General features: G+C 40.4%; 1 protein-coding gene across 1 annotated transcript; it reads right to left on the bottom strand.

Moving 5' to 3' along the window:
• Positions 1-611: 611 nt before the first annotated feature.
• Positions 612-2,005, bottom strand: LOC306919333 (uncharacterized protein; the record flags this gene model as incomplete). Its single annotated transcript, XM_079532130.1, has 4 exons — positions 1,935-2,005; positions 1,750-1,839; positions 1,582-1,666; positions 612-926 (listed from the first exon to the last, which is right to left on the bottom strand). Exons 2-4 carry the CDS (start codon positions 1,812-1,814, stop codon positions 612-614), a joined length of 465 nt encoding a protein of 154 aa, XP_079388256.1. The 5' UTR covers positions 1,815-1,839; positions 1,935-2,005.
• Positions 2,006-11,315: the final 9,310 nt, after the last annotated feature.

Raw genomic sequence — 11,315 nt, 5'->3', positions numbered from 1 at the left:
ATAAGCATAATTACACATCTTTACGGTTAAACTATAACAATACAATGCTAGATTTGGTCATGCAAAGCATAATGCAATAAACACAAGCCATGCTGGATTCTTTGAAGTCATTTTATAGAAGATAAAGCATGATATTTTTGGAAATTAACATTTAAACATTTTAACAGCAAACATTTGTGTTGGACCTGGATAAAATGGATGAGAATGACTGGAAATACTAAAGAGAAGGTAACGTGAATCTCAAGAGCTCTGAAAACACTCCCCAGACTTCAGAGCAGACATACACATTGTTGAATTCAGTAAAATAGTCATGAGTCCTCTATTGTCACTCTAGACCTATTCTCGGGGAACAAGCAGAGAATGTACTCTTCCATCAAACACTTGACATAAGAACCACAAAACTGTAAAATATTCAAGGGTGGTGGACATAAGGGCAGCAAGGACTTCCAGTACTTTAAATCGCTTCTGCAGGACCTCAGACCATATACTTCCTGCCCGGAACACCCAGGCTCAATGGCCACCTGGCCAACAAGGCTGCCCTCAATGACTGTGAAACTAACGGGTACGTGTGTGTGTGTGTGTGTGTGTGTGTGTGTGTGTGTGTGTGAGCTCTACTGGCAAGCCAGAATTCTAGTGTGCAGAAACTCAACCATTTTCTTGGACTCTTGTAGTGGAATTCCGTAGATAACACTCTGTAGGAAGTCCCACACAAGTTGACACGTTTTGGGGTACTCGATGTCAAAGATGTAGTAGGCCTTGAAGCAGACGTCGATGGCCTGAAGAAGTTTCTCCTGTTCCAAAGCCTGTCCATCTATAATCGCAAAGACCTGAGATGGTTGCTGAGAGTTGTTGCCCAATGTCAGGACGTAGGGTTCAGTTTGAGAGTTCTTGGCTGCTTGGAGATACTCCATCATGTTGGTTCCAGGCTGAAAAACACACAGAAAAGTGAGGGTGAGTGAGTAAGGACCAAATGTCTACAAAGTATAGAAGTAGATAAAAGTGTATAATTAAAAGAAAAATAATAATAAAAGGTGTCAATTTGTTTTCATTTTACATTCTAAGAGTTAACTTATTGTTAAACATATTCATTTTGCGTCTTATCACTCCTATGGTACAAACATCAACACAGCATGGTATTATGGACAAAATGGTATCCAACGATAAAATGTTCTTTAGTTTTGTCAGGAAGACATAGACCAATACGAGGTGGAATGGCACATCCTTTATTTTGTCATTCAATAGCCAACAAGAATGTAACCTATGCCGCTATGTGCAGCCAATAGCGGCTCTGCAGCTGGTTAGTTTATAGTTTAGTTATTCCCACCATTAGGCCAGAAGCTGGCCTAACCATGACAGTGTACAAATGGAAAATAATTGATCAGTTGGGGTCCATTTGTTTCCATTTGTAACACTGTCACAGTTAGACTTGTAAGGGTCAATTTAGACCCCACTAAAGTAACCCAGAGAGTCCCTGGAATCCACTTTGAGAAACCCTGGTCTAGACGAGGCTATAGGAGGAAGGGGTGTGCCCACTGGTATTTGAAGGTGACACTACCTGAGAAGAGGAAAACCCTGGGGTACCTGAAAGTGTGTGCTGTGCGTACCACACCCACACAGAGAGGCTGTCAACGTGGTTGTGGACTCTTGGCATAAGAGGGACTGTCGACTGACAAAGAACCATTTCAATAATATTTTACCTAATGTTAATCCTTCGACCGGCAACTCTAGCTTCCGCTCCAGTCGTGCCACCTGCAGGATCTTCTCCGCATAAACTGGGAGCCAGGTCTCGTACAATTTGGGTGCAGCGTCCGCATGTAAGACAAGGAAGTCCTGTGCGATCTATAAAATGGAAAACATTTGAAATCAAATTAAATGTGGCACACTACCAAAACATTATAAACAATGAATAATCAATGTACAATATTCCCTCTTACCATGCCGTTAGTTGCTAGGTGGTCTGGTGGTCAGATCTCTGGTGTTGTCCTTGATCCACTTCGCCCTGTAGACCGCCGGGTCCTGCATGTAGGTCGCAAACTCGCAAGTTGGCATAACGGCAACCACTCTTTCAGTTGTACAGCCCGCTCGTCTGATATGGTACATTTTGTAAAAATAACAAAATGTTATCAGTCACTAAAAGATGGATGTTTTGCGTACTCAGTCATCCCTATCAGCAATATTGTGTGTTAAAATAGTTCTAAAACAACTATATATGCTATTGTGTGGTGTCTGGTCATACAAGCTACTGTAGTTCCAAAATTCCTCACATTCACTACAATCAGGCTCTACTCAGATTTTCTGTCTGTGACAGTGTTCCCTAAACGTGCGCATGTTACGTTTTGGGAAAACTTAAGCAAGCAAATGTGCCACATTGTTGGAACTTCCTTCCATTTTTCCGTTTAGTAATGAACTGGTATGACCGCTGTTCGAACAGGACCATCTTCGGGTGCTGGTTGTGGTGCTCGGCCATTCACCCTGAGCGCTGACCTCAGCTTCTTTCTGGTGTTAAGCAGCCTTTCCTCCAGGTACCCACTGGCTGGACGGCCTTTCCGTGCTGGGGTGTACCATATGACCTGCCAAGAAATCAAAATGTTTGATGAATAGAGATTTGGCACATTTAGATTTTTTGACAGCGTGGCCTTGAATTAAAACAGGGTTTTTCTGCACATCTGTCTGTCCCAAGAGAAGGCCAATTATTGTCCCAGCTTCCAAGGGCATGACAGCAGTGGAAATCACACATCACAGTAGCTTTTCTGGAAGGAGTGAGCTGTATTGTGTCTGTTAAATGATTTAGCATTTTAAGCTCAATGTATGCTTCTCAACGGTCCGTTACTGAGAACTGCAGACTACAATGAAATTAAATACAATAATGTCTCAAATGAAATAATATAATGGGGTAGACCTGAATGGTGCTACAGTACAGAGTGACAGGGTTAGTTAGCATGGTAATACAGTAAAGGCAGTGAACAGTAAACAAGGGTCCCGAGAGGGGCTAAATGGTTCTCAAACTGTGGGGGGGTCCCCTCATGATTTTGAAAGGGTCAACTATATACTAAAAAACAGTGTCCAAATTATCAAAGAATAAAAGAGGCAAAAATTGTGAAAATAGCAGATCTACAGGCTTCTTTTGATTGATTGATTGAAAATTGTATTAACAGTTTGCAGAATTACAGTACATTTCAAGCACAAACTCAATACAAAGGCTGTTAACTGTGAGTGGACGACCCAATTAAGCATTACACTTGTTTACAACAGGGTCCACCATGTTCAATTCATCATTCCTCTGCATGTTTAACACAACGTCAAGGCATGCTAGAAAGGTTGAGACAATAATAGTGCAAAAACAAAACACTATTTTACCTTGAATGGAGTTCTGCTTTCGTGCCGTTGTTTGGAAATTGTAAGAATTGCGACAGGCACCAAGAAGGTTGTGGCTCTCTCCATATGCATACTAGGCTACTGGGCACGCAGAAGTACAAACCTGCGCTCTTCATCCTCCTCATCCTCTTAAAGGCACAATGTCCATTTGGTGAATGTCTCTGTAATCTCTACACGTGGATCACCACAGCTTGCCATTTAATTTATAAATACTTATAAAGTAAAGAAACATTCCTTGGTCCATTAATTATATTATTTACCCTGCAGCACTATTCATTTGCATATCCACTTCACTCTCAGGATGTTTTAGCCTACTAAAAGTGGTGATACCACAGTATTATTTTAATGCAAGAGATGTAGTTTAAAATATAATATAAATCAATAAACTCCCCTCAAAGAAAACATGACTTGTAGATTGTATTATGCACATGTTTTTGTTCGTACTGTACCACTTGATGTATGTTTCAAATGTATTGTTGTTGTTGTTACTGTTGTTGTTGATGATATACAAATATGCATTTAAGCTGATTTTATGAATATGCCGAAAATTCATGTAAATTGGCCAATGTGGAGAATCACGTCCCCAGGATAACGTGGGCACTTGGACAACTGTGCCCAGCTTACAGTACAGTATTGTATCATACAGTACAGTACAGTACAGTACAGTACAGTACAGTACAGTACAGTACAGTACAGTACAGTACAGTACAGTAGCATACAATACAGTACAGTGACATACAGTACAGTACAGTACAGTACAGTACAGTACAGTACAGTACAGTAAACGTGCGGCGTCGAGCACATTTTCTGGAACTAATCGCTCCAGATATTTAAAAAAAATCTGAAACTTCACTCAATCCATATTGAGAGTAAACTGGATTTAATGGCACCGGGCACTGATAAAGGTCAAAGGTCAGCAAAAAGACTGCAAAGCTGACCTTTGCCTCAAAAGGCCATTTCCTGGTGGTTTTTCAGTGTTCCAGGACCGTGAGAGCTCCAGTTTTTTTCAGTTTCCGGCTCTACGCATCGCCCTGAACACGCCCATATAAGTTTCCTCCCACACGGACATACGGTTCGCTTAATTGATTAGGGTTACGGGCAATCTTTCCCTCTCAATAACTCGACAACAATAAGGACTTGGGGTCTAATTTCGAGATATGTTGTTCAGTTTTTCAAGACGAACAAGTGGATATCTTGTTTGTCCTGGTACGACACTTTTCAAAATTTCAGATCTTCCTTCAGAATGGTGTTAGGTTGTATACCTCTATGTACCTTCCGAAAGTGGAGGAAGCCTTAGGAGTGTCATACCGGGACAAACAAGATATCCCCTTGTTCGTCTCAAAAAACTGATCAACATATCTCGAAATCGGAATCCAACTCCTTATCGTTTACGAGTTATTAAGCGAGATAGCGAACCTGTAACCCTAATCAATTAAGATAAACGTATGTCCGTGTGGGAGGAAACTTATATTGGTGTTTTCAGCACAACGAGCTGATCAATAATCTGGTCTCGGTTTTGCTCTACGACCACGGCAACCCTAACCCTAACCCTAGAGCGTTTTGGCGTCTAGGGTTAGGGTTAGAGAACGGTAAGTCCGTGTGTGAGGAGAGTTATATTGACGCGTTCAAGGCGACGCGCTGATCAATAATCTGGTGTTTGATTTGGTTTTCGACCCTTACTTTTCCCTGTAGATACATATTTATGATTCTCTCAAAGACGATTTGACAAAACTTTACAATTCTGCGTGTGTGTAGTCTACCCACCGATACGAATCGGTCGGTACCAGGCCCGAACCGGTGGCATGCACGGTTCGCGCGTGATCTTAAAAAAGCAAATATAAAAAAAATATAGAGCAGGCTTCGATTTGTGGCCTTCTGCACCAAGTGAGACTCCATGGGGTCACCGGTTCAAATCCGGGATGGTGCTGTTATTCTGCTGTTGTTATTATCTATGCTGCTGCATTGTCTGAAGGAAGCCAAACCAAAATAAGTTTTACTCATATGTACCTGTACACAAGATGTAACAATAAAGTACAACCTTGAGGTTTGTCAAGAGACAAGACTATTAATCTACCACCAGTCACCAGTATGGCTACATACACACATATTATGAACACATTGAACACTGAATAAAAACAGTACTCCATCCGCAAAGTAGCCGACTTAAGCCAATAAAACAAAGTAAGCAAAGCTCACTTGTGAGCTTGTCGTATCAGAGTAAAAAAGTGGGTGAAATTTGTTTTTGTGCATTAATAATTATTATAATATATTATATAAAATTATTATCTCCATAATATTATGAGCATCTGTAATTAAGTACACACACAATAAAGAAGGCAAAACATACAATTAAATTGAAATGTAAGCATTATCCTGGATTCGAACCAGCTAGCCCATAAGGTAATAAACTTGTAGTGCGCTAACTGCAGGCTGTTCGTCCGCTCCAAAAATCTACAACATTAAAACAAAATAAACTAGAGTGTAAAGACGCCGTGTTGTGATTACAACTGTGATATCGTATAATGTTTATTTTAGGATGGACAACCTACGTGTGTGTGTGTGTGAGAGAGAGAGAGTGTGTGTTCAATGAGTCATGTTGCTTACTTATGCTGCATTTCATACATACAGCACTATCTAGCCTAAACATGTCAGATACTTTCAATTGATTAATTGAGCCATCTTTATATCAAATCTAATGGTAGTGGTGATGATAAAATAGTAAGCATACTGCAGCTCTAGGTACTCAGAATGAATAACTTTGATAGCTGTGGCCATTCCTGGCACTTAATAAAACAATAGATGTTGTGTCCTTCTGTACACTTAGGGGTAGACCTTATCTGGATTAATGAGAAGTGATTTACACTGCTAACCATTCATTGTTATTTAGCAATAACAAAATAGCTAACCAGCACCCATTCAATACCACTGATAAACATAATTATGGGTTAAAAAGTAATGTTTTCATTCTTAGCTAACCCATTATTATGTTTTATTTATTATTATAAACAAGCTCATCTCCTGCACTGACAGGAAACAGTGAATAGCATTATGACAGTATGACAAGTCAAATTATAAAGCATATTCAACTTAAACATATACCATACAGAACTGTGGGCTAATAACATCCCTTGCTTGAATGATTATAATAATTAATAACTTGTTGAATGAAATTTCATGTGAATGAACAATATTAGTGACAAATGCAATTAATGCACGTTGTGTTTTGAAAGCCGCATGGGGTTTCCCCACACTGGCTGTGTCCATATAGAGCGTCGCAGTCCCGCCTCCTACCCTGGACCAGGAAATGAAACCCAATGCATTATTCTCATAGACATTTCTTAAAGTATGTATTTAAAGACGGTTACGCCGCGGACAAAGCCAACTCGAGTCGTGACAACTCATGACAACACAAACAATATTTTGGACCAAACAAATAATTAGAAAGAAGAAAAAAACGGCAGGTTACAACACTTTTTTTGTTGTTTTTCTTCTTTGTAATTATTTGTTTGGTCCAAAATATTGTTTGTGTTGTCATGAGTTGTCACGACTCGAGTTGGCTTTGTCCGCGGCGTAACCGTCTTTAAATAAATACTTTAAGAAATGTCTATGAGAATAATGCATTGGGTTTCATTTCCTGGTCCAGGGTAGGAGGCGGGACTGCGACGCTCTATAAGGGCATCTATGTCACTATGACACTCCCTGAATGGGAGACCTTCAAGAACATAGGGCCGCTGGTTCGAATACCGTCTGTCACACGGCCAAAACATCAAAGGAGACCAAATCTGGCACACATCAAACATAAATGGCTACAGTAAATCACATTTGTTCTTCTCTCTCTCTCTTTTCCTCTCTTTTCTCTCTTTCTCCTCTTTTTCTCCTCTCTCCTTCTCCCCCTTCTTCTTTCTCCCCCCCCTTCGCAAGGTGGACGAGTGGCCCCCAGCTTGTGCGCTGGAACAATACCACTAGGCCACCACAATAACAGACTGAAATGAAGGAAAGTCATACTCGAGCAGTGATTCGCTCAAATATACAAATAAAAAAAAAGAGATAGACAATCTGTGCGTATTGTACTAGTTCTTCTTGGGAATGAGACTGTGTTGTGTGAGCAGAAGTGGAATAAAAAAGACTCAACTTGAGTGGGCTCACTGAAGAATTTGACTCAACATAGGATTTTAATTATGTCAACTTCCATGTAGTTGAGACGTTATCAATTACTTATTTCAAGTTAAGTTAGAATGCAAGTGATTATAAAGCATTTCTTACATTGATTACATTCAAAAGCACTTACAGAAAAGGGGTTATAATGTATTATGATTGCGTTATGAGTGCTGATAAGTGTTATATGCATATCACAATATATTTATACTTCCCACCACTGCCCATTTGTAAGGACACATATGTCCGTTGTATTGCTGTGCCAACAGTGTATTAAAAAGGTACTTTAAGCTTCCCTATGCTTTGTAATCCACAATGGACAAACATACAGAACATCAAGCATGATATTTGAGTATTTTATTGTCAGTCCACACTGAAAATGTCTTGTGATCTAGCAGCCATGTATGCAGAACACACATTTGACAAGAGCTACTCCTGTATTTGTACAAAAATACCTGGTTGATCTGTTCACCATGAATAGTAATCGGGGATCTGTGTGGTGTACCAAAAACAATCTCTTCTGCATAGCAATTGACACTAGAAACAATTAGATCTTGAGTGCCATATTCAAGTCACTAAAACACAAAAAAAACAAGACCTGATACAACACAGTGTAATACAAATACAAATACCAATTGCACAGGGAAGAAAGGTTTCTTGTAATGAGTTGGGTTGCAGTTACTTCTTGAGGTAATCACTACAGGGATAAAACATGACGGAAATACTGTGTACATTTTCAACAAAATGTTCTCTAGTAGTTATACCCATGAACGTAAAACGATAAACCTGTGCAGCACAAATGCTCGTGTATTTAAAAATTGGGGGCAACTGGTTAGATACATAGAAACATGAGATGGGGGGGGGGTCCTCCTCACATAACGATAAAACCACTACAGGTACATTGTTTTATCATTGAAAAACAATGTTGCGACACTCACAAGCTGATTTTGGCAAGTAATTATTTCCACATATTACATAAGGGGTAATGCATGGCTAGGTGGTCATTGTTGATATAAAAATCACAGACAGGGTGATTTATATATAACAATGACCACCTAGCCATGCATTACCCCACTTATTACACAGCTACTTAATATACAAATGAATACATTGACCCAAAACACAACAAAACGAGGCATTTCCTTGCTTACGGACCGGTAAAGAAGTGTCACGCTGACCGTCTGCCCAGCTACAGCACATTCAAAAAACAAGGAAGTGAGTTGATCAAATGGAATCATTTTTCGGTATACTGCATCATCCATTTCTCATCTTTTTGAGAGCAATGTTTAGCTGTAAATGACATTGTGTGATTACACACAATGTCATGTGTGATGTCAACACATCAATGCACACATCAATGTAAACACATCAATGTGATGTTGGAGAACAGCATAAAATCCAAGCAGCGCAGCAACACACTGCTGAATTCAGGGATTGACCAATCAGAATCAAGCCGTGTAATTAAGTACAATAAAACCACAGAACAACTAGAAGATATGGCTGTTATTACTGAGATACATTCACATGGGCTTCTCCAGATGGGAAGATGGTTCACAGTAAAGTCCTTAGTGTTCATTTAACACTGCTACTGTCAGACAAGGCAACATTGCAGCATCAAAAGCCAAACAAATGGAATAAAGCATAATTTATGCTCCGTCATGCAACAGTGTCGCACTGTCGCACACTGAGAATTGCGGACCTACATGTTCACGTTTTTTAGAACAGCATCAGACTGACAAGGCACTGAGTGCCCATCAGGTGTGTGGGATCAGGGCTGTGTGTGTGTGTGTGTGTAGGCTAAAGGGCAAAAATGGAGGCACAACAATGGATCCATTCCTCTCCTGAGGCAGACGTGCGGGAGAGGACATCTTTAGGACAGAGTCTGGCACCTCTTCATCAGGGAATCTGGGGTAGTTTAATCCTTATGCCTCCCCCTCCTCATAATCCCCTTCTTCCTCAACATCACCCTCCTCCTCAGTGTCAGAGTCCGTACTGGTGTCAGAGTCGTAGGCTGTGCTGTGCATAACACTATCTAACACATCTGTACTTGAGAGGGTTGGGAGAACATCAGCATACTGTGAGAGACAATTTGAAAATTCCCTTCTCTTGGTAAGCAGCGCAGCGGTAACACCTTTGTCCTGTCTACATGACATTGAACGCAGACAGTCTGGCAGGAGGCATTTGTCAATTTCTTCGATTTGCCTCTCGTAGAACTTCTTTGCCGACATGCAGTCCTCTACCAAGTATACTTCAGCTCTTCAGCTGCTCTTTTTGCCGTGTTCCACAACACGTCTCTGTTTAACAGACAGCGCTACATCATTTGTGGAGTTGGCCATGGTTGACCAGATAGGGTGGTCAACCTGGAGGATTTCATGGTACTCGAGGGGCTGGTTAGCTGCTGAGGTGTTGAACTCTTGGACCTTCATTTTGATCTTCTGACCAACCATTGTGATTTTTTTCTGCAATATAAAGGATTCATTAATATTTAAGATTGAACATTTTCTTAAACAACAAACATTGGATTATATTTACTTACCAGCATATTTCCTCACAAGGCTGCATAAAAACTTGCGCTCCAACACAAGTTTATAGATGGCCTGCAGTGAGTGCTGTCATTGTTTCTCCTCAATTACACTACAGATGTTTAGACATGTGGTTGTTGTTAGAGTCCATCTTTCACCAACTCCATGTTTCCTCTCCATTGTTTATTTTTTTTATTTAACCTTTATTTAACCAGTAAAAACCACATTGAGACTGAAGTCTCTTTTACAAGTGTGAACTGGCCAAGACAAGAGGCAAAACAAGTGACACAGCTCTGCCAGTAACAAAACAATACACAACAACAAAAAACATGACAGACATACAATGCTCATAAATACAGTACCCAATACTAAGAAGCTCAAAGGGAGAACAGGAACGTTTAGCAACGCGACCAATAAGGACTAATAAATAAAAAACTAAACATTGCTTAGTAGACTAAAAAGCAAGCAGACATTTGCTATACGTCAAAGCAGGAGCAGTTCATGGGAAGTGTGCCCATGGCAATCCTTTTAAAGCTCACTAGGGGAATCACAGCAGCCAGTTTGAGTCTGGTCTGTAGGTCATTCCAAGACCAGGGTCCGAAATAAGCGATGCTTTTTTTTCCAGCCTCAGATTTAGTTGGGGGCACGACATAGCGTAACCAAGCATTTGATCTGAGGTTGAGAGAGTTTTGGACAAGTTCAAATTTAGAACCAATGTAACATGGGAGATTACCAAGAATAGCTTTATAAATAAGAATATACCAATGTAGCAACCTGCGAGACGTTAGGGAATACCAACCCACTAGGGCATACAGAGTACAGTGATGAGTCCTATAGGGGGAATTTGTTATGAACCTCAATGCAGCATGAAACAGGGGGTCAAGTTTGCTCAGAGTTGAGGAACTAGCAAAGCGGTAGACAGTATCGCCATAATCAAGCTGCGACAGGAAGAGGCCTGTAACCAGCTTTTTGCGAGAAGCATTCGAAAAGCAGGACTTCATTCTATAGAAGAAACTCAGCGTGAACTTAAGCTTTTTTGCCAAGGCGTCAATGTGGTGTTTAAAGTTTAAGTTGTTGTCCAACCAGATCCCAAGATATTTATACAACCCAACCCATTCGATGGATACTCCATCCAGAGTGGTGATATTTGAGGGGACATTGACTAGGCTATTTGGAGAAAATAGCATGGCCTTGGTTTTGTGGCCATTTAGTAGCAGTTTGCTGTTTAGCAGTTCATGCTGCAATGAAACAAAGTCAGAGGCC

Source organism: Electrona antarctica (assembly GCF_951216825.1).
Source record: "Electrona antarctica genome assembly, contig: scaffold_25, whole genome shotgun sequence".
Taxonomy (NCBI): domain Eukaryota; kingdom Metazoa; phylum Chordata; class Actinopteri; order Myctophiformes; family Myctophidae; genus Electrona; species Electrona antarctica.
This window is presented reverse-complemented; position numbering and strand designations above follow the sequence as displayed.